Raw genomic sequence first — 27,427 nt, 5'->3', positions numbered from 1 at the left:
AGTGCTGATATGGAAGCTGCAAATGCAGCAGGTTATCCAGAAGATTTAGCTAAGATAATTGATGAAGGTGGCTACACTAAATGACAAATGTTCAATATAGATGAAACAACCTTCCATTGGAAGACGATGCTATCTAATACTTTTATAGCTAGTGAGAAGTCAATGACTGGCTTCAAAGCTTCAAAGAACAAACTCACTTTCTTTTGTTAGGGGCTTATGCAGCTGGTGACCTTAAGTTGAAGCCAATGTTCATTGACCATTCTAAAAATCCTAGGATCCTAAAGATTTATGCTAAATCTACTCTGCTTGTGCTCTAGAAATGGAACAGCCAAGCCTGGATGATAGCATATCTTTTTACAGCCTGGTTTATTGAATATTTTAAATAAACTGTTGAGACCTATTGCTCAGTAAAAAAGATTCCTTTCAAAATATTACTGTTTATTGACAATGTATCTAGTTACTGAAGAGCTCTGATGAAGATATGCAAAGAAATTAACATCGTTTTCATGCCTGCTAATACAGCATCCATTTTGCAGCCCACGGATCAAGAAGTACTTTTGACTTTCAAGGTTTATTATTTAAGAAATACATTTCATAAGGCTACAGCTGCCATAGACAGTGATTCCTCTGATGGATTAAGACAAAATAAACTGAAAATCTTCTGGAAGGGATTCACCATTCTAAATGCTATTAAGAACATTTCTGAATCATGGGAGGAGGTCAAAATATGAACATTAAGAGGAGTTTGGAAGAAGTTGATTCCAATTCTCATGGATGACTTTGAGGGTTTCATGACTTCAGTGGAGGAAGGCACTGCATGTGTGGTGGAAATAGCAACAGACCTAGAATTAGAAGTAGAGCCTGAAGATGTGAATAAATTGCTGCAATGTTATGATAAAACTTAAATGGATGAGAAGTTGTTTCTTATGGATGAGGAAAGAAATGGTTTCTCAAGATGAAATCTACTTCTGGTGAAGATGATGTGAACAATGTGGAAATGACAACCAAGGATTTAAAATATGCCATAAACTTAGTTGATACAGCAATGACAGCATTTGAGAAGACTGATTCCAATTTTGAAAGAAGTTCTACTGTGGGTAAATGCTATCAAACAGCATTACATGCTACAGAGAAATCTTTCACACAAGGAAGAGTCAATCAATGCAGCAACAACTTCATTGTTGTCTTTTTAAAATTTGTCAGGATCTCACTAAGTTGATCAGGCTGGACTCAAATTCCTGCACTCAAGGAGTACTCTCTCCTCAGCCTCCCAGGCATCTGGGACTACAGGCATGTGTCACTGCACCCAGCTACTGTTGCCTTAAGAGATTGCCAGAGCCAACCCAATCTTCAGCAGCCATCACCCTTATCAATAAGCAGCCATTAACATTAAGGTAAGATCATTTATTATGTCAGCAAAAAGATTATGACTCACTGAAGGCTTGGATCATCATTAGCATTTTTTAGCAATAAAGTATTTTAAAATTAGGATAGTTACTTTTTTTAACATAATGCTATTGCACACTTAATAGACTACAGTGCAGTGTAAATATAACTTTTTAAAATAATTTCAAAGGTATTACAAGAAAACTATAGAACAGTACCCTTTATGGATACTGATGCAAATATCCTCAACAAAATACTTGCAAGCTAAATTCAACAGGATATTAAAAGGTTATACATGGTGACCAAGTGGGATTTATTCCTGGAATACAAGTATGGTTCAGCATATAAAAATCAAGTAATGTAATGAACTACATTAACAGAATGAAGGGGAAAGTGTGCATAATTATCTCGATTTAGAAAAAGCATTTCGCAAAACATACCCTTTTACAATTGAATACACTCAATAAACTAGGAATAGAAGGAAATCATATTAATATAATAAAGGCCATATATGAAAAACCCATGAGTAAAATCATACACAATGGTGAAAGACTAAAAGTTTTTCCGCAAAGACTGGAATAAGAAAAGAATGTCACTCATGCTACCTCTATTCAACACAGAGATAATAATGTCTGAATCAAATGGATTTTGCGGGGATTTGACATAACAGGCAACATCATTCTCTACTGTAAAAAGAAACAGAGATCCTGGGGGTGACAGGGGTGGACAAGTTTACAAAACCACTGGCCCCTTTGGAAGGATGACAGTCAGCCCTGTGAGTTAGGCTTTGGCTTCTTAGCCCCAGCCAGATCTCCCGATTCAGTCACAGGGAAGTACACCTATTGGAACAAAAATACAGGGAAGATGATGAGGCTGAAGATTATGACACTTAAGGATTTCTTCTTAGGGCTTTGTTTTCAGGATCCTAGATCAGTCTATGTGAGGGCCTTCTCTGGGATCTTGCTCTTAGCCAAGAGGAAGCGCAGGAGGAAGTTGGGAGATCAGCAGAGTTGGAAGCCCAAAGTTCCATCCCCAGGACACCCAGCCTCTCCTCACTTGGCCTGAATTCCTAGACCTCACCTTGGGCGGTGCAAGAACCGGAACAGCTCTGCTGTAGTCCTGCTGGTTGTTATGAAGGCACCTGTGGTGGAGGAAGGACAGGTAACATCCATTAGGATCCAAGTGGAGACACTCTGACAACACAATGCCATTTCTTAATCTATGCAACAGAAACATGTCGGCATTTACTGGAATTTATTGCAGCAGAAGGAACCCTGTGACATAGTGTGTCATGGGGGAAAAAAAACAGAAAAGCCAATTGTCAGGATCCACTGAACTGTGAAAGGGAAATAAATCTTGGGGTCCCAAAATCACTAAGCTAAAGGGAAAAGTCAAGCTGTGAACTGGGTCATGCAAACCTGCCTCCACTTTTGGTTCCTAAATAAGACGGCTACAAGATGAAAAGCTATTCGCCTCACCCATATTTTGTCCACAAGGAAATTCCTTGTGAGCTGCAAGATATTTACTGTCAGGTGTTTCTGTTAAAATTTCACCATGACAACGTAAATTGATAGCTTATCTTTATAGGTGCAGTCACCCTCCTGTCCACCAGACACAAATGCATATCTGACTGTTCCTCCACCCCATTTGTCTATGTCATCCTACATAAAAAAATGCAGATTCACTGAACCAGACAAAGGCATGAATAACTATTTTTCCCTACCCCTCCTTACATAAATATTGTGTATTTCTCAATATCCTACCCTTTCCCCTTTAAATTTAGAGCCCTTAAAATCATCTTTAAAAGGCATAGACCTATCTCCCAGGCACATGTCCTTAACTTTGGCAAATAAACCTCCTAAAATGATTGAGACTTTTCTTGTCATTTTTCTAGATTGACAGAATTCAGAGAAGTACTGTACATCTGTTCAAAATAACTAGGTAGCTGAATATGTACCAAGAGGGAAATGTACAGTGTGATACTGAGTGAAATAAATACCTGCAAGTTCCTATTATTCACTCCCCTGCTCCTCCCAGCTCATACCAATCATTAATCACCATACACACTCAGCACTCACTTCTGAGACCACTGGAAGTTCATCCCGGACTGGGCAGAGAAACCCTGCGCCATTTGCTGCTGCTCCTGGGAGAAGGCAGGCATGAAGCTGGAGAAGGGTGTGGGCACTAGGGTGAACAAGGCACTCTGGGTCCTTTGGTGGCTGGCACCCCGCAAAAAGAGCTCATCATTCACGATGCATAAACTTGAGAAAAAATGGGCCATCAGGCAGCTGGAGAGAGAGACATCCATCTCCCTACCCCCCAAAACATCTTTTTCCTCCTGTTCAGCAACCCAATTTCTTTGATACCTCTACTGTGCCTGCCTCCTAGCTTTTTGGCTGGTACCCTCTAACCCTCCCACAGAGCCCACCTTTGGAAAGATTGCCTACATGCTTCACCAGTTTTGTAGGTTTACCTACAATCCAAGGATGGTTTTGCACTCACATTTGCCCTTTACAATAGCCCAAGGGAGTGGACAGTGTAATCACCATTTTCAAAGGAAGATTCTGAATAACAAAGAGGTCATATGACTTGACCAAAGTCACATAGTGAGTATTGCATCAGGAGAGAACTCATGCTCTGACTCCAGAGCTCATATTTTTTTCTTTTTCAAGACAGGGTCTCATTCTGTCACCCAGGCTGGAGTGCAGTGGTATGATCTCAGCTCACTGCAGCCTCAACCTCCTGGGCTCAAGAGATCCTTCCGCCTCAACCTCCTGAATGGCAGGATCATAGATGCATACCACCAAACCCAGCTAATTTTTAAATTTTTTGTAGAGACAGTGTCTCACTGTGATGCCTAGGCTGGTCTCAAGCTCCCAGCCTTAAGCAGTCCTCCCACCTTCAGCTTCCTAGACTACTGGGATTACAGGTATGAGCCACTGCACCTGCCCACACTCTTAATTACTAAACTAGTCTGTCGGTTTTTTACAACATTGAGAACAACCCGAGGACTGAATCACCACATTCCCATACCACCGGCCCCAGGCTGGGATGGGTGCTCCCACCCACAACACAGAACTAACCTGGAATTGCTACCAGGGGTAGCAATGAAGGTCCGGGTGAAGGCGAGAACAGAACCCTGAGACTGTCCTTCCACTTCAAAGACAACAAACACCACCACCTTAGAGTTACACAGGCTTTACATGCTCACACGGTGATCCCCAGTCAGAGCCTCGCTTGACACTCACACAGAAGCGGGGTAGACCAGGACAACTGTTCACATGGAGTCAGGAGGATGTGGCAGGAATGGGGAGGGCAACAACGGGAACAATCTGCTCCCAGTGATAGGGCCCCGATCATGTGTGGGGCCCTGTGAAAACCACAAGTTCACTTGATTCCTATTTCACAGTAGCCCAAGAGATGGGACATTGTTGGCCCCATTTTGCAAATGAGGAAACTGAAGGGTTAAGTAACCAGCACAAGTTCACAGGGTAAGAACCTGGGATGAGAGCTGTCAGACTCCACAGTCTGTGTCCTTAAAGCACGCCTGAGCTGTGCAGGGCAGACAGGCATGGACCTAGTTCAGACCAGGGTGGTTTGCGGGCACAGTGGGGGTGGGAAAACATGGAGGGAAGACGAGGAGGGAAAGGGACAAAATCAGGGAAGCTGGGAGAGTTCTGAGAGGGAGCCCAGCCAGAGGGGGGAAGCAGTGGGGATCTGGGGAGAGGACTCTACAGACACTCACCTTCCTTGAACACCCCGTTGACAGAAAAGCAGAGCATCCATTTCTGAAAGGGAAGAGCTCTAAGTGCTCAGGATCCTCCTTAACCTCCTTACCCACCTCTGGCTCTCTGGGACTACCCTAGGGAGGAAGCAGGTGCTCACCGTCTGGTACCACATGTCCACCAGGAAGGAGCTGAGGTCATGCTGCGTCTTGGGCAATGAACTGAGGAAGTCCACAATGTCACATTTTGTGTGCTTCAGCAGCTGCCCCCGAAGGTCTATAGAGGAGAGGAGAAGCACGGATAGGGGGAGCTACCACACCCTGACCCTTGGCCCCTTTGAATGTTCCCATCACACCCCCTTACCCTGCCCAGTCTTCTCCATCACACACTTACAGGGATCCTGGAGCATTTTTATATTCCTGTTATCCTTGAAGTACTTAAACAAGATGCTCCTAGGAGAAAAAGAGGAGCAGGAGTGGGTAGTCTGGCCAGTGAGGGTGTTTCCAGGAGCTGGTATCTTTCTACAGGGGAGTCACACAGACCTGGACAGGGGTCTGAGCTGTGATACTCACAGGGCTGAGTCCCCAGGGTTGAAGGAAATGCTCAGGGAGAAGCAGGCCTCATCATGGTAAGCACCGAGGAGACCCTGTCGATCTCCAGAGTCATAGATCAAGTAATACCTGTTGGGGACCAATGAGGCTATGCTATCTCTGTGGCCTAGGTGCTAAATGAGACTTGAAAGTCCCACTGTGGGCAGACTTGCACTTGGGTAACCTTATCTGATGTAGCCCTCTGTTTCCTCAGAATCCCAGGGATACTTACTGCTGCAGGAATTGCAGGACCAGATTCTTCAGCATCTCAGATCCAAAGAAGCTTCCCTGGAACAAAGAGTCCCCAGGACCACAGATGGTACCCCACACTTCCTCATGCACCACCCTGCTGGATCCACTCTTCTCACCTTACAGGTTGGTAACCTCTTGTGGGCTTCAAGACCACATAGAGTTGGTCCAGGTGACTGCTGGCCATCCTGGGGAAGGCAAGAGGAAGTCAATAGTGCAAAGCGGGGAGATGGCACTGCATAATTAGGGAAAAGGATAGACCCAGGAGAGGATGAGATCAGAGATCAGGTGTGAAAGCATTCTGGAATTTACATGGGCAAGACTACAGTCGGGATTGCCGCCACCTGAAGCCTGTTGTGAATTTGTGTGAAGAAGACTCTGTCAAGTTTCTACATGGGTCTATATCACCTTCCCCACCTCCCTTGAGGTTTAAGGGTTAGATCCAATAACGTAACTTGGACAGTACCTAAAGGGGTTTCGGGCAGTTGGGGGCAGCATCAGTGCCAATTAGAAAAGTCAATGATCAAGGAATACACTTACCAAGCATAATAATTTGGGGAACAATTCCAGGATGGAGCTACCGAAAACCAAAACAAAATAGACAACAGTAAGTGAAACTGTGGAGCTGTCCTCCTCATGGGAGCAATCATACTTACATCAGAGACACAGCGCCGTGTGTCCACCTACACTCTGGAGTCCCTGCCCCTGCAGCCCTGGGCAGCACTGGGAGCCTATTTTTCACGACTTTTTTCCTCTCCCTCCCTCCTTACCTCTTCCCTTCCCTCCCTCACCCTTGTCCAAGTCCCCATGGGAGGCTCTGCAGGTAGCAGGAAACGGGGTGGGAACCCAGGGCTCTGCTACCTCACTGGCTGCCCATCAACCTGCCTGGCCTGGCCCTGGCCAAGAGCAGGTAAGCCCTTAGGGATGGCCCAGGGTGCTGGGACAGGGAGGTGAGTGAGGCCGGGCTCAGGAGGCAGGAAGGCGGGGGGGGGGATGACAGTAGAAATGGGGTGAAGGTAGGGGTGGGAGAGACGGGGGAAACATAGGAGATGAGAGACAAAGGAGAAGCAGGACGCAAAGCAAAGGGAAGGGAAAGATGCTCTACTGTGGGGGTGGATTTCAGGGAGGAAGAGAGGAGAAAAGGGCTCCCCTGCTGCAGCCCTTTCCCTCACCGTCTGCTGGCTGGCCCTGGGGACCGAGGCAGGAAAGGAAAACATGTACCTGTTGGGCCTGGGCCCGCTGGATGCAGCTGGAGCCTTTCTCACCTGTGTGAGCTCAGTCTGAGCTGGGCATGGGAAACAGAGCAGCCACGGGGACAGGAGACCTTCTCCCAGGAGGAGTGAAGGGTCAGGCCCCAGCTCAGCATGGGGTTCAGAGTCTGGGGACCCTGTCTCTCGGCCACTGCATTCTCTTATGATGGTCCCTAGCGCCTGTGCCCCAATGTGCTGGTGCCTTGACCAAGAAAGGCTACCTGTCTCAGGCTCCTCTGAGGGCCCAGGCAGGTCAATGTGAGGTGTGGAGGGAAGGAGGGGCAGTGTCCTGAGAGGCCTATCCTTCTGTCTCCTCAAACTCCTCTGCCCACTGCCTCAGAAAGGTGGCCCACTTCTGATCCCCTGACTCAGAAAACCCAGGTTTCTCCCCAAGGAGGGCCCAGCTCCTGGCATTGGGCCAGAGGAAGAGATGGCATGAGAACAGCCACCCAGAGCCTTGGCCCTCAGCATGAAGCAGGGAAGCCCTCATGCCAGTGCAGGACAGGTGCGGGAACCGTTTTGGAGCAAGAGAAGGAGAATCCCCTTGGGACATGGGAGGGAAACCCCGTCTCAGCATGGAGGCAGGAAGACCTGCCTCAGCATGAAGATCTGGGCTGGGAGACTCTTCTTGGTCCAAGGCACCAGCATCAGAATATTGCTGGTCCTGGGGAGGTGGGGGAGCCCTGCTTCCTAGAACACTCTCACAGAGGGCATACTGGAATAAGCTGGGTGGAGACAGGCAGGAGATGCACCCCAGAGCAGGTGAAAAGGGGAGCATGTCAGAGAAAGGAAAGGAGACCTCTAAGCACAGATGAGTGAGTGATACAGAGAGAGGTGTGGGGTGACAGGCAAGAAGAGAGTCTGTGGTCCTCCTAGAGGACCAGGACTGCCTCCTTCTGCAGAAGGGCAGTATCAAGCACAGGGAGGGTCCTAGGTGGTGACAGAGGGTACAACTGACTTTATGTTGCTGGAGTTATCCAGGAAGGTGGTGCACACTGGGCTTCTGTCCACGCACTTCTCTCCTGGCTCTATCCCTTTCCACTTGTCCATCTCCCCTGAAGACATCACCTGTAATTATGCAGAAGAACCACATAGACCCAGGAAAGAGCAGCTGGAGGGCCCTACACCCTCAGTCTCCCCCCTTGCCAACAAATCTACTTCCTTGCCTCTTGTCACTACCCTAATGAACCCTCCTCCCACTTTTTCTTCAAAGAACTATCTGAGTATTACATCTCATTTCATTTTTCAAGAAATTCAGCGTGTTGATGTTGGGGGCCTTTGGCATAATGTCAAGCATCTAGCAGGGTTTGTTGTTGCTTGAGCTCAAGGGCAAAAGCTATGGTGAGCAATGAGTTAAGAATTAAGAGTGAAGGGCCCCAACAGGGGATATCTTAGACCCGTTAGCCTCCCAGCTAATCTCTTCCACTTTCACCCTTAATCCCAGCATGAGCCTCACCTTAGGTATGTTCTCTTCATGGACGTGCAGGGAGGCAGCCATGCCCTTTCTAGGATTCTGTGCCATTTTAGTATCACAGGCCATAAAGTCTCCAGGAAGCAGAGAGGAGAAAACCAGAAGGCTGAGAGGGACCCGGCTGGTACAGCACCAGTACTAACCCCTCTCCAAGTTGCCATCCCTAAGTCTCCATCTCACACAGACACCTCTGCCCTCATCTGCCACAGAATCACTGTTCTCAGCCATACCTGAGTAAACGGGGAGTTTCTGGATATCAAGAGCTTGTTGTTGGTTCACAGCCAGCTGCAGAGTTAGAGATGGGATTCAGAGGCTCTGAGGTTGAGGTGGTGAAGGGGGCAATAGATGGGGAAGAAGCTGTGGGTCTGGCTTTGTGTAAACAACTTGCCCTGAGTCTGTATTACCTTTGCCTGCTCCACCTTTTCCGACTTTGGCTCCCTCTGCACAGAGTTGGGTATACCATCAGGGCAGACAAAGATTGATATCTGCAGAGAATCCAAGAGGGGCCGGGTAAACACTAGGAACTCTGAGCCCCAAGATCAAGCAAGACCTCACCCTTGCCCTGCCCTCTTGCTCAATGCTAGCCCTGGTCATTCATTTGACACACACCTTTTCATTATCCTCATCCCAAATCTTGCCACTGACATTCTTCAGTGCAGAGGCGATGCTGGCATTCTCCACAAAGAAGGTGGCATTCATTTTTTCATAGTGAAACTACAGGGAGAGTGGCGAGAGAAATAAAATATGAGGCCAGAGTCTCTGCTCATCCAGTCCCCTACCTATCCTGTTCTTTCTTGTCTCCCTCACGGTCCTTTCTTACCTCAACTGGGATGAAAAATACACTGCATTTGTTCTGAATCAAATTCAGCAGCCATTTCTCACTGTATTTTATGCCGAATGGAATCTGTGAGTGAAAGAAAGACTGAGTGAGGAAAGAAGACTGACATAATAGAATTAAACACTAAAATTGCACCCAAATATATTCCTTTCAGACTTTAAAATAATTTAAGATAGGACAACATTCATTATTACTAACTTATGTATTTCATTATCATTTCATTCATTATTTCTAAGATCTGTTATTTCTAACCACACATGGATTGCCTAAATACCCTTCCTTATTATTCAGTTTTCTTAAAATAATTTAAGATGTTTAAAATAAGTTTTCTTTAATAAAGTCCCACAAGAGTCTACCTAAAGCAGACCAGGCCTGCCCCTTTGACAAAGACTCCACTGATTCAATCCCCTCATACACTTAGTTTGAGCCAAACTGAAGCATCTGGTGTGGAGATACTCTATGTCCTTAGCATTTGTTTCCTCCTTTGATTGTAAACGACCTCTTCCATTCTGTCTGCAATCAGTCCATTCTCTTTACATTACTTCTCTGAATTTACTCTTAGATTATCTAGGATGTTAACTCCTAGTAATAAAGGACAAATTACAAACTTTCCTGCCCTTACAAAAGTATCTAGTATCTACACAAATCCAACACAACTCCCCTGTTCTCCTTCTGAACATTAGATCCATTTTGCCAGGACACTCACTGTGATCTTGAACCAGCTCCCTAATGTCTCATGAGGCCTGTTCACCTCCACTCTTCTCTCTGGAGGTTTTTGCTCTCTCTCCATGTTGACATGGGTTTGGTCTTGTTTAAGAAAACTGCCTCTCCGATGAGAGGGTGAAATGGCATAGGGAGTGCTGTGAGCAAGTGGAGAAAAGATAGTTCACATATGCTCAGAAAGTCTTTTATACACATTTGCTCCATTGATGCCAGGGCTACAATGAAGTTTGCTCAGCCATCAATTGAGTTCTGTCATTCCTTCTTTCTGTCAGGTTGGAAAGAATGACATATTCAGCTACAGGGTTATGTATTTCACTGGCTGGTACATTCCAGCCATGCTGACTGGTCACTTACTATCTTACTGGAGATTCCATGTGGGCACCCTGCATTGCTGCATCTCCATCTTGCTGCTGATGGGATGAAGAATGCATGCCAAGATTGACTGGTTGAGACACACTGCTAAATCTCCTTTGGTACATATCCCAACATCTTGCTCTTCTTCGAACAGCTTGATCACTGTGACCTTAAATTGAGAACGGCACATCAACACTTAGAATACCAGAAAAAACCTTGGGAAAATATAATGGATAATGAAAAAATACACTGATATTCATTTATTTGTTTACAGTCAGGGTCTGGCTCTATTGCTTAGGCTGTAGTGCAGGGGTATAATCACCGCTCACTGCAGCCTTGTCCTCCGTGGCTCAAGAGATCCTCCCACCTCAGCCTCTCAAGTAGCTGGGACTACAGGCACATGCCACCAAATCTGGCCATTTTTTTTTTTTAGAAATGGGGTCTCCCTGTGTTGCCCAGGCTAGTGATTTTTATAATCTAGAAAGAAACATATCACAGTGCCAAAAAAGTTGAAAGACTTTACTGTGGTTTCACTTCCTGGGAGATGAGAGTTGGGGTTCACAGCCAAGGAAAAAACGAGCACAGCAGAAAGGGTTTGGGTTTAGGTGATACTAATCTATGATGATAGTCCTTGCTCCGCCCTTTTCAGGCTGGGGAACCTGGGACAGGTTGCTTATCATCTCTAACTCTCAATTCCCACCTCTACTTGGAGAATTAAAAAATCTACCCTAAAAATTTGCTATTATGGTTCAAGGGTCAAGGGCTCCCTGCCTCAAAGAAGATTCAGATAAATGAAAACATTGCTGAAGAAAATATCCAGAATGAATCTTGGAGAGACATAATTATGGAAATTAATTACCAAAAGAGTGAAAGAGAGAATTTAAAAAGATGTGATAGGCCGGGCATGGTGGCTCACACCTGTAGTCTCAGCACTGTGGGAGGCAGAGGCAGGCAGATCACTTGAGATCAAGAGTTCGAGAGCAGTCTGACCAACAGGGAGAAACTCCGTCTCTACTAAAAATATCAAACTAGGGTGCATGCCCATAATCTCAGCTACTTGGGAGGCTGAGGCAGGAGAATTGCTTGAACTCAGGAGGTGGAGGTTGCAGTGAGCCAAGATCATGCCACTGCACTGCAGCCTGGTCAACAAGAGCAATACTCTGTCTCAAAAAAAAATGTGATAAGCATATCTAACACAAGTCTGAGACCCAGAAATAAGGAGAGGGAACAGTAGAGAAGTGTTTGAAGAATTCCTGGTTAAAAAGTTTCCAAAAGCAACAAAACATTAAGTCAGTATAAAAATATTAATAGACTGGCCATGGAGGTTCATGCCTATAATCCCAACACTTTGGGAGACTGAGGTGGGAGGGTTGTGTGAGCCCAAGAGTTTGAGACCAGCCTGGGGAATACAGTGACACCCTGTCTCTATAAAAAAATAAATAAATAAATTAGCCAGGTATGGTGGCATGTGCCTGTAGTCTCAGCTATTTAGGAGGCCAAGGTGGGAGGATCAGTTGAGACAAGGAGGACAAGGCTGCTTTGGGCCATGATCAAGCCACTGCATTCCAGCCTGGATGACAGAGCAAGACTCCATCTCAAAAAATAATAGGAAACAATATATACTTTAAGGAAAAACATTTCAGGGACGAGTCACCTAAGGTCAGGAGTTTGAGACCAGCCTGGCCAACATGGTGAAACCCCATCTCTACTAAAAATACAATAATTAGCCAGGCGTGGTGGTGCGCTTCTGTAATCCCAGCTACTTGGGAGGCTGAGGCAGGAGAATTGCTGGAACCCAGGAGATGGAGGTTGCAGTGAGCTAAGATCATGCCATTGCACTCCAGACTGGGTGACAAGAGTGAGACTCCATCTCAAAAAAAAAAAAAAAAAAAAAAAAAAAACTAATTCACACAGGATTTTGAAAAGAAGAAGATATATATTTTTAAAAAAAAAAAAAAAAAAAAAAAGAAAGAAAGAAAGGAAAAGAAAAACTACGATGGAACATTCCAGAATAAGTCATATTCTGGGCCATAAAGCAAGCCTTGAGAAACTTCTGGGGTAGGGGTGGGGATGGGGGGTAATACAATCTACCTCGAATGGTTGATATTAAGATTAAAGATGTCTTCCCTGGCCTGCTACCACCTCTAGTGTACATCCAAGGAATGTTAATTTTTACCAATCTCTGCCCCAGGTGACCCTCCTCATACCTCAAACTGAGAAGACCACAAGACTCAGGCCTGGGTCCTTGTCACTGCCCACCACCATCTAAAGGGAGACTGGCTGGGTGTCCTATGGGTTGGGGTAAGGTGAGGAAGGAGGCTCAGTCTCTTTTGCCCTGTGGAGACCTCAGACTCCAGCCTCATGCTGGCCAACTCACCCATGGTGTGTCCTGAAGGCAGTGACGTTTTACCAGTGTCCTCACAGGGCTCTCTTGAGAATCTGTGTGGCCTGGAGATGAGAGTTTGGAGAAGATTGAGGAGGGCTGCTGAGGAAGGCAAGAGCAAGTCCCAAGTCACTTCTTCAGGCCTTGGGACAAAATGGAGTCCTTACAGGAAGTTCCATCCCCAAGCATAGAGAGGAGTGTCCTAAGAGTCTGAGGAGAGTTAACTTCCTGTTCTTATTGCCCTCTAAGTTTGCTACCAGCTGGACACTCTGCAAGCTGTTTCTAATGTAGCCCCTCCTACAAAGGTGGTTGACAATAATCTCAATCATGAGGTCTAGAACCCAGATACTTATTGAAACAAACACAGAGAACTCAGTTTGCTGGTCACCTCCAGTGCATTACATTGTATTCATTTACTTTACTCTGCAGACTCAGAGAACTCTGAGTGCCTATTGTAGCCCAAACTCTGTACTTGCTATATTACTTTTTTCTCCATGTATTCCTCACAAGGGGACTCTGAACTCAGAATCACCAACTTCCTGAAGTTGCTGAGGTTTAATGAGGTATAGGAGCTTGTCTGGAATGATTCAGATGTTACCTGGAGAAACAAAGTGGAAATGAGAACCATGGAATGGTGGGTGACCCCTCTATGCACAGTTTTTCTAAACTCTTATATTATTTGGGTTTTGCTTAAGTTAGGGCAAAGTAAGAGAATATTCTGAAAACACTTGTGTGGCTGGAATTAACTGTAGCCCATCCTAGAGACAGAATACAAAAAACAGACAAGGAAAATATAAGTCAATAGCAAAAGTTTAGTGGGTCACTGTAATGAAAGCAGAAAAAAATCAAATCTTTTCTCGAAGAAAAAATAAAATGTAGTCAGTGTAGATGGATACTCCTAAATATTAGAGCTAGAAATGTAGCTCCTAAAGTCTCAGGCCAGAGATTGGGAATAAACTAGGAGCCTCCCTGTGGGCTAGGGCATCAGCTAGAACTTTCTGGAATTTTTCACCACTTTGTTACAGTAGGTAGCTAGTCAGGCATAAGTGGGGCAAGAGAGAGCTCTCCTCACCCGCCAGGAATTTCAGGTGACCATCAAGTAATGGTCTAGCAGTTGTCACACTGCCTCTCTGAAATAATAACTAATCTCAGTCAGCACCAGGAAGAGGCAGTTTCCCAATAGATGAAAACACCTGAAATTGGTAATTGGCAGCTTCCAATAAGATCTCAGGAACTGAACGAGTGGGCTCAAGCATTCCTTTCTTTCTTTTTCTTTCCTGTTCTAAAGCTTTTAAATAAGTTTCCACTACTGCTCTGAAACTTTCCTTGGTCCCCTTTTCTGCCTTATATACCTCAGTTGAATTCTTTCTTCTGAGGAGGCAATAACTGAGGTTGCTGCAGACCCATACATATTTGAACATTTACCACTGGTTACATATTTTGGTGCCATGTGACTCAGATACCTTGGGCCAGTAACACATTGTCTGAAGTCCCTTCTTGGAGCTCAATGCCCTGAGAGAGAAAGTCTAGCCCCCAAGTAAGCTGAAGAGATATCTGCATATGACAGTGTGTGAACATTTGGGGTGAAAAGAGCGTAAGACAGAAAAAACATACACCTACACAAACTGTGAAGTCATGAGTTTAAATCTGTATTATTCTTGGTTTTATTTTTGTTTTTGAGACAGAGTTTCTCTCTGTCGCCCAGATTGGAGTGTAGTGGTGCAATCTCGGCTCACTGCAACCTTCTCCTCCCGGGTTCAAGCAATTCCCAAGCCTCCCAAGTAGTTGGAATTACAGGTATGCATCACGATGCCCAGCTAATTTTTGTATTTTTTAGTAGAGAGGGGGTTTCACCATGTTGGCCAGGCTGGTCTCAAACTCCTGACCTCAAGTGATCCACCTGCCTTGGCCTCCCGAAGTGCTGGGATTGCAGGAGTTAGCCATCACACCCAGTCTAAATCTTTATATTTTTATAAAACAATATTATGTGAACATTTTTATAAAATGGTAAATGCTATGGTTCGAATGTTTGTGTTTCTCCGAAATTCATGTTGAAATTTAATCCCCAGTGCAACAGTATTAAGAGGTAGGGTCTTCAGGAAGTAATTAGGTCATGAGAGCTCCACCTTGATAGATGGGATGAGCACCCTTACAAAAGGGCTTGAGAGCGCAAATTCATCCTTTTTTGCCCTTTCTGCTATGTGTGGACCTAGCAAAGGTGCCATTAATGAAGCAAAGAGCAAGCCATCACCTGACACCAAATCTGCTCATGCCTTAATCTTGCACTTTCCAGCCTCCAGAATGCTCAGAAATAAATTTCTACTCTTTATAAATTACTCATTCTATGGAATTCTATTATAGCTGCACAAACAAAGATAGTAAATATATGTGAAATTGTTCATCAATTTATTATTCAATACTTTCAAGTATTTCTCAGTGAATCTCCCTAATTACAAAATATTAAACACTAAAAATGTATACTTAGAAAATAAAATCATTCTGTACTTTTCATTTATAAAATCCCTTCACAGTGACCTATAGTTATCCAAGATATCCAGTGTAATTATACAATGCAAATAGACTGGTACTCGTTTTTCAGATATGTATCACTTAATTTGTATATATATTTAAAAGATTTATTTACATATAGTATATATTCTTTATTTTTTTCTACACATCTTTTCCAACATACACAACTGCTAGGTAACAGATTTCCACACTGGATTTCCAAAGAATGAACCAGATCATAAAGTATTTCCTTCCTGATGTATCTGGCTAGTCTCAGATCAGCTCTGACCTCTCCTCTTAGCCCTCGCTAATGCCTCCTGTCCAAACAATGGCTTTTTATAATTTTTATTTGACAATTCCCCCTCTTTTGGTAAGTGAGAATGTGATAAAAATTCATGGCATTAGTATTACTCTCAGTTGCTATCATTTTCGGTTTCTGGTCTCAACATGCCATTTATAGGTTACAGTGAGTGTCCTCCTCACTACTAAGACAGGATTTTTTCTTGACCTTGACGCCCTTTGTAGGCAGGAACTGGAGTCTCTCGTTTCACTCCACCTGCAGTCCGTGGATGGCTAAGTGTTACAGCTCAGTGAAGGGTCAGTGGGGCAGTGTCCTGCACCTGCCCTTTTTGACACCTGAGTTCTTGTTCAGCATCCAGGAAAAATCCCCTTCATGAACGGACTGAAGGGTAGTGTATGCAGAAGATTTTAATGGACAATGGATGTGGCTCTCAGAGGAATGGGGAGTTGGAAATGGGGTGGTGCATGAAGAAGGTGATCTTTCCCTGAAGCCCAGCCATCTCCAGCCAAGCTCCCCTCCGAAGCTGCACCATCTAAAGTTAGCCATGTCTATCTGTAGTCTTTGACATTCAGCCACATGCATCTCCAATGTTCAGCAGCTTGTATCCCCAACCACTTACATCAGCCGCTTTTGCTGCTCTTTTTTTTTTCTTTTATTCTGCCAGCTGATCTGGTTTTATGGGCACAGAACAGGGGACAGGGCGGGCCAAAAAGACAACCATATGGGCAGAAAAATGGGGTCAGCTGTTTTTATTTAGGGTCGAGGTTCCAGGTTTGAGGGTTGGTTTTAGATGGAAGCCCAGCCATTCTGTATTATTACTATGCATTTATTTGAGTTGTTTCAGCTAAAGAGACACCAATTTCATGTTTGACAGATAGCTGTAAGGAAACATTTAAAATTTTGTGTGGTCATGTGGTGCATATCTGTAATTCCAGCAAGTCAGGAGGCTGAGGCAAGAGGATTACTTAAGTCCAGGAGTGTGAGACAACCTGGGCAACATAGTGAGACCTCCGTCTCAGTTAGACCCCATCTCAATTAAAAAACAAACAAAAAGCTATTATGTGGTCAATGTGTGCAAATGCTTCCATTTTGGTTTACAGAAGTATATTTTACCAAATTGCTGTAAGCTATAGATAGCTTAAAACAAGAAAAAAAGGTTTCCTTGGCTGGGCGTGGTGGCTCACGCCTGTAATTCTAGCATTTTGGGATGCTGAGGTGAGTGGATCACCTGAGGTCAGGAGTTCAAGACCAGCCTGGCCATCATGGTGAAACCCCATCTTAAAAAAAAAAAAAAGTTTCCTTAAATCTGCAAAAAACATTATAAGAACTAGCAAAGTATCAAATAAAGAAGCCTTAAAAACCCATAACTCTTTTTCATCAGTTTGTTAAACGTGCACTCTGAATTAGGAGACGACCCCAAACAGGCTTTGTGTGAGCAACATGGCTGTCATTCACCTGGGTGTGGGTGGGCTGAGTCCAAAAAGAGAGTCAGTGGAGGGAAGTGGGATAGGAGTTGGTTTTATAGGTTTGAGGTATGCAGTGGAAAGTTACAGAAGTTACAGTTTAGGGCAGTTTTTTCAAGCTGGGTGGGGGTTGTAGGGTCTGGAGGCATGAGGTTGACCAAGGTCAGTCACAAAGTCCACTTGCCTTATCAGTTGAGGCGGGAATACAGAACAATAGAAGAATGTCTCAAGTTAATTAGGCACTGCAGGGGTTAATCATTCTTCCCTTTTTTGTGGTTTTCCAGTTACTTCAGACTTTCTAGTTCCAGGAACTCATCTGGAGAGTCCGTGCAGGTTATAGAGGTTACCATGGCAACTGTGGTGCCATCAGTCAGCCTAAAAGACCTTACATAGTTCATTGTGTCTCATGTAATTCTTGCTCTAATCTTGGTCATTAGTTTCACAAACTTAATTTTTTCATTATAATTATGGAAATATAGTCTAATCATCTGAACTCAAAGTTATTAAAAACCTGTACTTGTCAGAATTCTTTTTCTTCTTCCTCTGAATCTCCTTGAAGCTGAGACACTTTAGGATTATAATTGCTTGTGAGACACTTTCAAAAAGCCATCAATATAAAGCTATTAACCGTGGACATCAAGTCTGAAAATAGCCATTGTTAAAAACCTGATTAGAGTCTATTATAATAATGATGCAATTGACAAAAAGAATTTGGTTATTTCTGAACCAAAATTGTGACTAATAGCATTTATACCAAGACATCAGATTTCCAGGAATGTCATACAATTTCGGAACACATATCAATAATATATCCATGTAAATATAACTCAAAGAAGATTAACCATCATTCCTTATTTAGACAGTGCTTCTCATATAAATTAACATAACAGATAAGCTGACTTGGCGTACTATCTCTTTTACAGTTAGGGGTTACAGTAGGGGTTGAATGACCTCAGAAGTTCTAGGACTTGTCACAATATTCCAAAGTTACTTCAAGGTCAAAAAGACTTAATTTTGATATTTGAGAAGTTTGTCAACTATCAAAGGTCTAGAATATTGATTAAAATAGGAACACAGTCATTATGAAATAAAATGAAAGTGACAAAAAATTTCATAGACACAAAGCACAAGAAATTATTTTGATTAAACACAGAATCTCTGTTCCCTACGCCAGTTACCTAAAAGGTAAGAAAAATCTCTCACAATTTTCTTTTAAAAACAGCTCAATGTTCTGAGAAAACCCAATTATTCCAACACAGGGGCCCAAAACCTTGCCTTCATAATGCATTTTTGTATTAATGCTTAATTTTTTTGCAAAACTTTATATTATTTATAATTAGCTTCTAATTTTAGGCAACTTGATGACACATAAAATTTCTGTCATGAGATTTACATTCCATGAACTTTCTATAATTTGTAAAATTTACTTTCCTTCTCCCTATATCATTTTGACTACACAAAGTTCTCTTAAGCAAAAGAAACAATTAGTTTTTTCATCTTTCATTACCAAAACTGCATCTTCATACTTAAAACCTTTTTTTTTTTTTTGGCATCTCTTTTACTTACTGGTTCTTTCCTGCCTTGTTTTAATTCCCTTCTGTAAACCAACAATAAAATTCTGAGGCCCCTCAACCATTTGAATGGACTTTTTCCTCAGCGAGAGCTCTTAAAATTTAACCTGAGAGACTGTTTTAGGTCATGATGGGAAGTAGGGGTTGAATGACTTCATTATACCTCTCCAGCATTAACATCAACATAGACTTTAAGTCTGACAAGAAATATTTTACAACCTATTCTCTCTGAAGCCTGCTAGCTAAAAGCTTTATCTGCATAGCAAAACTTTGGCCTCAACAATCTCTTATCACAACGCAGACATTCCTTTCTATTGATCACAGGTCTTTAGACAAACTCAACCAATTGTCAATCAGAAAATGTTTAAATTTACCTTAAATTTACCAATAGCCTGGAAGACCCCCTTGGAATTGTCCCGCCTTTCTGGACCAAACCAATTTATTTCTTAAATGTATTTGATTGATATCTCATGTCCTGCTAAAGTGTATAAAACCAAGCTGCACCCTGATCTCCTTGAGCACATGTTCTCAGGACCTCCTGAGGGCTGTGTTAAGGGCCATGGTTGCTCATATTTGGCTCAGAATAAATCTCTTTAAATATTTTACAGAGTTTGACTCTTTGTCGATGCTTCCTAAAGCTATACTTTGAAATATTCTTTAAAAAATCTCCAAATTAGATGAAATTTGCTCTTTTAACAAAAATATATTATCATGTCTTTTTACAATTTCTCTTGCCAAAACACACCTTACTTTCCTTGTACACTTTGCATAAATAAATTGCTTTTCTTATTTCTAGTAGTTTTAATTATATATATTAATTAAAATTTTAAATTCTTAGTAACCTTATTTTCTTGTGAAAATGTGGGAAGTAGACAGTTTGAACTGTGTCACATGCCAATATTTAATGAATATACTGAAGAGAATAAAAATATTTCACCCCAAAATATACTTACTTGACATATTTTGAGATGGCAGTCCAGACAGCCAACTGAGGCAGGAAAATAGGATCTGCAGTCAGGGAACATGAGGCTGATTCACGCTTCAGCTATGACAGGAAATATCCTCTCCATAGGGTGTAGGCCAAGTAAATGACGTTGTAACTTAACTTCATCCTCTTCATTTACATAGGGCATACCACAAGTAACCAATGGAATCCTCCAGAGGATATTCAAAGTCCCAAAAATTCTGTTAAAGGGGACTTTGAGCCCCTATGCTCAGACCTGCTCCCACACTGTGGAGTGTACTTTCATTCTCAATAAAACCCTTCATTCCTTCCTTGCTTTGTTAGTGCGTTTTCTTCTAATTTCTTGTTCATGACCCACAGAACCTGGAAACCCTTCACCATTAACACAATGAGCAGAAGAAACCTCACAAATCTATTTTTTTTGTAGGAGATTTGCATCTATAAAGAATCTGCATTGATGCAGCCAAAGTTTCTCTGAAGCCCTTCTTTGTCTACATCTAGGTGAGATTAACTGAGAGTCTGACACCTTAAAAGTCTATAAGAAGTATTTACCATCTATTGTTTCTTATGGCTGCTACCTGTGATGTTTCATCTACGTAAAACAATCTTTGCCAGCCAGGCCTCTACTTCTCTCCTTTCCATAACCTGTCTTGCAGCTATAACCTGATTTATCACCATAACCAGTTTTTGGTCATGCTCCAAATCCCCATTTTTTCTGTAACCTCAAAAGAGTATATAAGCTTCTGTACTCCATGGGTTGGGGAGGCTTTGGGAAAATCACTCTGTGATTCTCTCCATGCAAGTCAATGAATGTGTGTGCCATTTCTGCTATTAATCTGCCTTTCATGAGTTGATTTTTGGGCAAACCTTCACAGAGTGGAGGAGAAGTCTTCCTTTGGCCCCTACAGTTTATTTCATAATTTCTAGAAGCATATGCTTTCTCACAGAACAAATTTTTAAATGTTTATTAGCAGACCCAAATATATTTTGCTTCTTTATACCATATAAAAACAAGATACCAAAGTATATGATTAGTAATTAATGTTTTAGTATTCCAACTTATTTAGAAATAACCTGAACATTTAATGAGTATTTATTACTTAAGGATTTAAGTTACCAAAAAGATTTCTGAAACTATGAAGGGTTCATTTATAAACATTTATGCCTAACTTACATATTTAGTAAACTTTCTTGTGATCTATAATGTTTGTGATCCTAAATCTCTCAAAATGGAGCCACTTTTGACAAGTGACTCAGCTTATAGTGAAACTACTGAGCTCTCAGACTGATAAGCATATGTATGGTGGAATAAAGTGATGACACTTGCTGTGGCCAGACACTGTTGGGTTGGCGAATATTTAAGTTACTGACAGCTAATCCATATAGGACTGCAGCAACTGCAGTTCTTGTCTACTAAGAAGAAAGAATTTGACTGCGGGGCATAAGGCAGAAGAAGAGACCGAGACAAGCTTTAGAGCGGGAGTAAAAGTTTATTAAAAATCTCTAGAGCAGGGATGAAAGAAAGTACACCTGGAAGGGGTCCCAATGGGCAACTTGAAGAACAAGTGCAGCATTTGACCTTTTGACTTAGGGTTTTATATGCTGGCCTACTTTGGGTGTCTTGCACCCCTTTCCCGTTATTCTTCCTTTAGATTGGGTTACCCGCATGCACAGTGCCCTCCTTGCACTTGGGAGGTGAGCATGCACAATGCCTTTGCTGGAGCTGTACACAAGCTCACCTGAGGCTTTCTTCCCTTTTCCAGTGGAATGCCCCCAGAAGGTCATACTCTGCGTTTTTGTCACTTAATGTGCATGCCCAGGCTCACTTGCCCAATATCTGAGATTTTATTGGAAGCTGCTGATTACCAATTTCAAGTGTTTTAATCTAGTGGGAAATGGCCTCTCTCTGGCACCTGCAACCAATTACATTTTAATGTGACAACTGCTGGATCATCTGGAAATTGCCTCTCCCTGGTGCCTGTGACCAATTATCATTTTTAGAGAGGCAGTGTGACAACTGCTGAACCATCACCTGATGGTCGAAGCAGACCTTTAATTCTCTTCAGCTTCTAAGGCCATTTCCCCTTCAGGCTTCTACATTGCATCTCAAAAGGAGAAGTTAGAAGTTACACAGAGGAGGGACCAGTTGGTGCTGCAAGCCAGGTCAAGGATAAGACCCCTTCTGCTAACCACAATCCCATCTATAGATCAGGGATATGGTATGGAGGAATCTTTCCAGAAGGCATTGTTTTTACCTAAACACGATCAGACCCCCACCTAAGTCACGTCCCCCACACCTACCTCATGGATCAAGACCCTTTCACATGTAATTTCTGGAGTTGTAAGCTCAAGACCCTTTCACATGTAAGTTCTAGAGTTGTAAGCCTTTAAAAGGGCAAGGATTTTCTTTGTTGGGGAGCTTGGTTGTTAGGCATCTATGCCACTGCAGCTCCTGGCCAAATAAAACACCACTTCCTTCCCAGTTCCGTGTTCGAGAGGTTTGTCTGCAACTGCACCTACTTCAGCCTGACATTTGTGGTGCAGGGATGGGGAGCCCTCTCCTGCCCTGCTCATGAGTGGCAAGCTACTTACTGTCACAAGACCTGACAAAAAAGTGAAGCCAAAAGGTAGCTAAAGATGATGGGTATGGATACTGGACACTCCTACAGAGGACCATAAAAACCACAAAGAAATTGACCATGACAGAGACACCTGCAGAAACTCTGGCCGTGAGAACTCTGAGGCCTCTTTTCCATCTATTGCAGTTACTGGAAGCACTGCTGAGAGAAGAGAAGCATCCCCACCCAATCCCAGTCAGTATGCTGGTCTCTTGAACTACTTGCTGTGTTCTTTCCCTCTGTCTCTAACAGTCTGCGTCTGTTGAATGTATTTGCATGATTGGTGGTGTGTGAAAGCCTTGGAGTAAAGTATGGATTTGTAAGAATTTAATTGGTCACTGAGTCATTTTGAAACATTCCCCCCACCACCTACATAGGAATTTGCACAACCAGGCTGATTTGACCTGACACAAGATCATGAAAATTCTGTGAGACATTGAATAAAACTAACCACTATCTCCAATTATCCTGTTAATAAATTTTACAGCATAAAAATGTTAGGCATTAGCCATTTAACAAAAAATCTAGCTGAGTGGCAGTGGCTCATGCCTGTAATCCCAGCACTTTGAGATGCCGAGGCGTGCAGATCACAGGTCAGGAGACAGAGACCATCCTGGCCAACATGGTGAAACCCTGTCTCTACTAAAAATACAAAAATTATCCAGGCGTGGTGGCACATGCCTGTAATCCCAGCTACATGGGAGGCTAAGGCAGGAGAATCACTTGAACCAGGGAGTCAGAGGTTGCAGTGAGCAGAGATGGAGCCACTGGACTTTAGCCTGGTGACAGAGCAAGGCTTTGTCTCCAAAAAACAAACAAAAACCCCCAAAAGTTAAATACATGGGTGTTTTTGCTGATCAGAAGACACGACTGTTTCTCAAATAGTCTTATTTACCAAAAATGTACTCAAGTCACGTAAGCTAAAAGGCATTTAAGTTCAATTTTTTGACAAAATATTTGACTTAAGCACTTTAAGTCAATCAGTTACAGACTCTTACACATTTTGGTTGAGAAATATTATATAAGCATTAACATACATAGACATGTAGAAAAAAACAGAAGCAGATTTTATAGCTTCTTCATCTGCCAATTTTGAAATACTTTCCCCCCTTTAGACATCAATCTTTCAAACACTCATTCCGATGCCCTAAGCAATTGTTAATCAGGCAACTCTACAATTTGCGCTTCCAAAAAAATGATGACTTTCACATAAAACAAGACAATTTACAATACTTAGAACAATATAGAATCTTGGATTAATAGAAATCCTATTATTTGTCACAAAAAAAAAAAGGCATAGGTAAAGCTCCAGTTAAGACAAGATGGCTAGAAAAAAGCATCTTAAACATCGGTAAGGCTGTTATGTAAACTAAGCCACTATCTTTCCCATTGTTAAAGTTTCTAGTGGTTTAGGTGCAGAAAGGGAGACAACCTTACTAACGGGGATTTCCTTTACAGATGTAAATTTATTTTACAGAGTTTCAAAATAGCCAACTAAATGTCATAAAGTTGTATTTTATTTTATATATATTTTTAGAAACAGGTTCTCTCTCTGTCACCCAGGCTGGAGTATACTATCACCATCAAAGCTCACTGCAGCCTCAAACTCATGGGCTCAAGCAATCCTCCTACCTCAGCCTCCCAAGCAACTGGGACTACAGGTGCAGGCTACCAAGTGTGGCTAATTTTTTTTTTGTAGGGAGGGAGTCTCCCTATGTTGCACAGGCTGGCCTTGATCTCATGGCCTCAAGCAATCCTGCCAACTCAGCCTCCCAAAGCACTGGGATTATGGGTATGAGCCACTGAGCCCAACTAGTTGTAAAGATTTCATTTCATAGTTAGTCTTTTCAATTTAGATGTTTTGTTAATTTGATTACTGACTTCGAGGAAGAGCCCTTTAATGAATAGGACAAAGAAAAACTCAACCTGAGCATTCCTTGGGGGCCTATAAATCCTGGTGTTAACATGAAGATTACTATCAGAGGGGGTGGGCAGCCTGTTTTGGGGGGCTTTCTTGGAGCTCTTTGGGGGCATTCCCTTTTTCAATGTCCTAGTTGTTTGCACAAATGGCAACAATACTTTGGAAACTACTGTTTTAGGGGTCCCTTATTGGAGAAGTGCTCTGGGACAAGCCTAGAAGTCATTCAAGTTTATTGGTTGGGAATGGCTTTCAAAAGGTCATTTGAGTCTTTCTCGCTTTGCCTGGACCATAAGTAGACCAGATGGGGTTTGTCAGGTTCTTGATATTGACAGAGCAGGAGCACCATCATCGCTGACAAACACTGCCACTTTAAGTTCCAACTCCCTTTCTCAGCCTCAAGCATTCCAAGAAAATCACTTCTTTTCTAACTACAAGCAGCCAGAAAGAGCAGATAGTAAAACACAGATACAACAGCTCAGGCACAGAGGGAGGTGGGAGAAAAGTCCCTTGGGTAACTGCCAAACTTCACCCTCATACGATGGGCCCCAGTAAACCAGTGGGCCTTAATAAGCACATTCCTTTCCCTTCGGGTACACTAAGATAGGGAAACTATAAGCAGAGTGGGGTGGGGGACAGTAATGCCTGCAGCTGCAGAAAGATGTATGGGAACAGACACACAAGTCTCCCTCTCAGATAAGCACAACAAAGAGACGCAGAAGCAGTCCAAGGCTCTGATAAACTCTCCCACCCTGAATCTTTAAAAACTCTTAGTCTGTAAGAAAGTGTGCCTCTGACCTAAATTGGCCAGACACCCTTCTCAGATTTGTTTTCTCTAAAATAAACTTTTCATGTTTCTTTCCTCTTTCTTTAAGTCTTACAGATATCATTCTCAAGAGAAGACAATTCTGCCTCTTTTATCCATTTTGGGTCTCCCCAGACCCCACCAATTGTATTAGGTGGTAGAGGTCAACTATTATAAAGGATCATAAGTTACAATTAAGGGCCACGATGGCTCATGCCTGTAATGCTCGCACTATGGCAGGCCAAGGCAGGTGGATCACTTGAGGTCAGGAGTTTGAGACCAGCCTGCCCAACATGGTGAAACCTCTTCTCTCTCTCTGTCTTTTTTTTTTTTTTTTTTTAAAGATGGGATTTCATCATATTGGTCAGGCTGGTCTCGAACTCCTGACCTCAGGTGATCCACCCACCTCAGCCTCCCAAAGTGCTGGGATTACAGGCGTGAGCCACCACGCCCGGCATGAAATCCCTTCTCTACTAAAAATATAAACATTAGCTGAGTGTGGTGGCACACACCTATAATCCCAGCTACTCTGGAGGCTTAGGCACAAGGATCCCTTGAAGAACCTGGAAGACAGAGGCTGCAGTGTGCTGAGATTGTGCCACTGCACTTCAGCCTGGTCACGGAGTGAGACTCTGTTTAAAAAACAAAAAAAGTTGTTGGCTGGGTGTGGTGACTTACACATGTAATCTCAGCACTTTGGGAGGCCAAGGCTGGTGGATCACCTGAGGTCGGGAGTTCAAGACCATCCTGGCCAACATGGAGAAACGCCATCTCTACTAAAAATAAAAAATTAGCTGGGCATGGTGGCTCATGCCTGTAATTCCAGCTACTCAGGAGGCTGAGGGAGAATTTTTGAACCCAGGAGGTGGAGGTTGCGAGTGAGCCAAGATAGTACCACTGCACTCCAGCCTGGGCAACAAGAGCGAAATTTCATCTCAAAAAAAAAAAAAGTTACAATTAAGACCTTGAATTTTGTTTTGTCAGGCACAGTGACCCATGCCTGTAATCCAGTGACCTCAGGAGGATTGATTGAGCCCAAGAGTTTGACGCTGCAGTGAACTACAATCAGGCCATCGTACTTCAGCATTAGCATGCTGAGTGGCTGAGCAAGACTTTTTCTCAGACTCTGGCCTGAATTCTTCAGAAAACTTTTGAAGATCTTTTGGGTTTAGGAAAATTTTAAACTATGGCCCTGGCCTCCATTTTTTATCCAGAAAGTATAAGCAAATAGGGGACTATCTCCAGAATTCTGAGGTGGTTCTACCTTATAAGGAAATTGTTTAACTTTCCTTTTTTTCAGAGAGGAAATGCAATTCAGACAGTTAGTACACTGGGAATATTCCAGGCAACATAAGTTAAAGGAGAACACAAAGAATTAGGTAAATTTTGCAATCCTTTTTATGGGGGATGTCTTGTGTTTTTAGCTTTTTCCTAGCTTTTCACAATGAATCTTTCAGAAAATATTTTAGAGTCCTGTTTTCTTCTCCAGGCTTCTAAATGCCAATAGGAATCCCATTTTCTCTGCCTTCAAGAGGCTAAGAATTCAAGTACACTTTCTTAGATGATGTTTCACATAATGGCCACCATAATACTACATTATCTTTAGTAAAATTTTGTCACTTTTGTAAAAATTTGTTGCTTCTGGGGCCAGAATTTTTTTTTCTTTTTTCTTTTTTTTAAGATAGAGGGTCACTCTGTTGCCTAGACTTAAAGGCAGTAGTTCAATCATAGCTTACTGCAGCCTTGAACTCCTGTGCTCAAGGAATCCTTCAGCTTCAGCCTCCCGAGTAGCTAGGACTACAGGCATGTGCTGCCAGGTTCAGCTTATTTATTATTATTATTATTATTTGTCTTAGAGACAGCTCATCTCAAACTCCTGACCCCAAGCAATCCTCCCTCTTCAGCCTCACAAAGTGCTGAGATTATGAGTATAAGCCACCAAGTCCTGCCTGAAATAAGAAATCTTATGTATAACTAAGGCAGGTCTACTGAAATGTGAATTACTCAGATCTTTAGAAATTAGGGATCCCATTTTTATGTTGAATCTTGGGTTTCTCAGAGCCAAGATGACTTTGGCTACAGGATCTTCTTGCCCAACTTAGCCAATGATTTTATAGTTTCTGTCTGACCCAGTTCCCTTACTAAGGCTTCCCTTACCTAAGGCTTTCCCTTACCTAAGACCTGAGGCTTCCCTTACCTAAATGCAGAAGAAAAAACCCACATACCTGTGAATTTCGAAAGCCGGAGATCACTCCCCTGCAGTAATAACCACTCACTTCCACTACTGTCAGTTACCTTAAAACTGCAGTC

General features: G+C 42.9%; 1 protein-coding gene and 1 long non-coding RNA gene across 3 annotated transcripts in view; one reads left to right on the top strand and one right to left on the bottom strand.

The window, feature by feature from the left end:
- LOC116543617 overlaps positions 1 to 6,072 on the top strand; it is a 49,672-nt gene extending 43,600 nt beyond the window's left edge. Inside the window, exon 4 of the long non-coding RNA XR_004265639.1 lies at positions 5,916 to 6,072. This is a non-coding gene — a long non-coding RNA (uncharacterized LOC116543617). The remainder of the gene's footprint in view (positions 1 to 5,915) is intronic.
- Positions 1,505 to 27,427, bottom strand: NXF3 (nuclear RNA export factor 3). 2 transcript variants are annotated; one of them, XM_032269265.1, is made up of 21 exons: positions 27,343 to 27,427; positions 12,964 to 13,034; positions 10,587 to 10,755; positions 10,216 to 10,369; positions 9,492 to 9,575; positions 9,281 to 9,385; positions 9,076 to 9,156; positions 8,902 to 8,956; positions 8,657 to 8,745; positions 8,159 to 8,268; positions 6,491 to 6,527; positions 6,070 to 6,138; positions 5,934 to 5,989; positions 5,684 to 5,791; positions 5,505 to 5,563; positions 5,272 to 5,387; positions 5,132 to 5,174; positions 4,470 to 4,542; positions 3,465 to 3,647; positions 2,467 to 2,527; positions 1,505 to 2,225 (listed from the first exon to the last, which is right to left on the bottom strand). In XM_032269265.1, the coding sequence occupies exons 2-21, from the start codon at positions 12,965 to 12,967 to the stop codon at positions 2,154 to 2,156; spliced, it is 1,728 nt and encodes a 575-aa protein (XP_032125156.1). In that variant the 5' UTR covers positions 12,968 to 13,034; positions 27,343 to 27,427; the 3' UTR covers positions 1,505 to 2,153. The 2 variants fall into 2 exon arrangements, with proteins under 2 accessions (XP_032125156.1, XP_032125157.1); XM_032269266.1 differs by lacking the exon at positions 27,343 to 27,427 and having other exon boundaries at positions 3,465 to 3,551; positions 12,964 to 13,068.

The sequence above is a fragment of the Sapajus apella genome, unplaced genomic scaffold (assembly GCF_009761245.1).
Source record: "Sapajus apella isolate SASKATOON/1434 unplaced genomic scaffold, GSC_monkey_1.0 scaffold191, whole genome shotgun sequence".
In the NCBI taxonomy this organism is placed as follows: Eukaryota; Metazoa; Chordata; class Mammalia; order Primates; family Cebidae; genus Sapajus; species Sapajus apella.
Note: the sequence above shows the minus strand (reverse complement) of the source record. Positions and strands in the feature narration are given on the sequence as shown.

Bases quoted from the DNA above. Each gene is read 5' to 3' on its own strand.
- NXF3 (XM_032269265.1), bottom strand. The intron at 9,576-10,215 runs GTGAGTGTCCTG...TTTCACTCACAG, and splicing joins GGAGCTGGTTCAAGATCACA to ATTCCATTCGGCATAAAATA. The intron at 3,648-4,469 runs GTTAGTTCTGTG...TTTTTTCTCAAG, and splicing joins ACCCCTGGTAGCAATTCCAG to TTTATGCATCGTGAATGATG.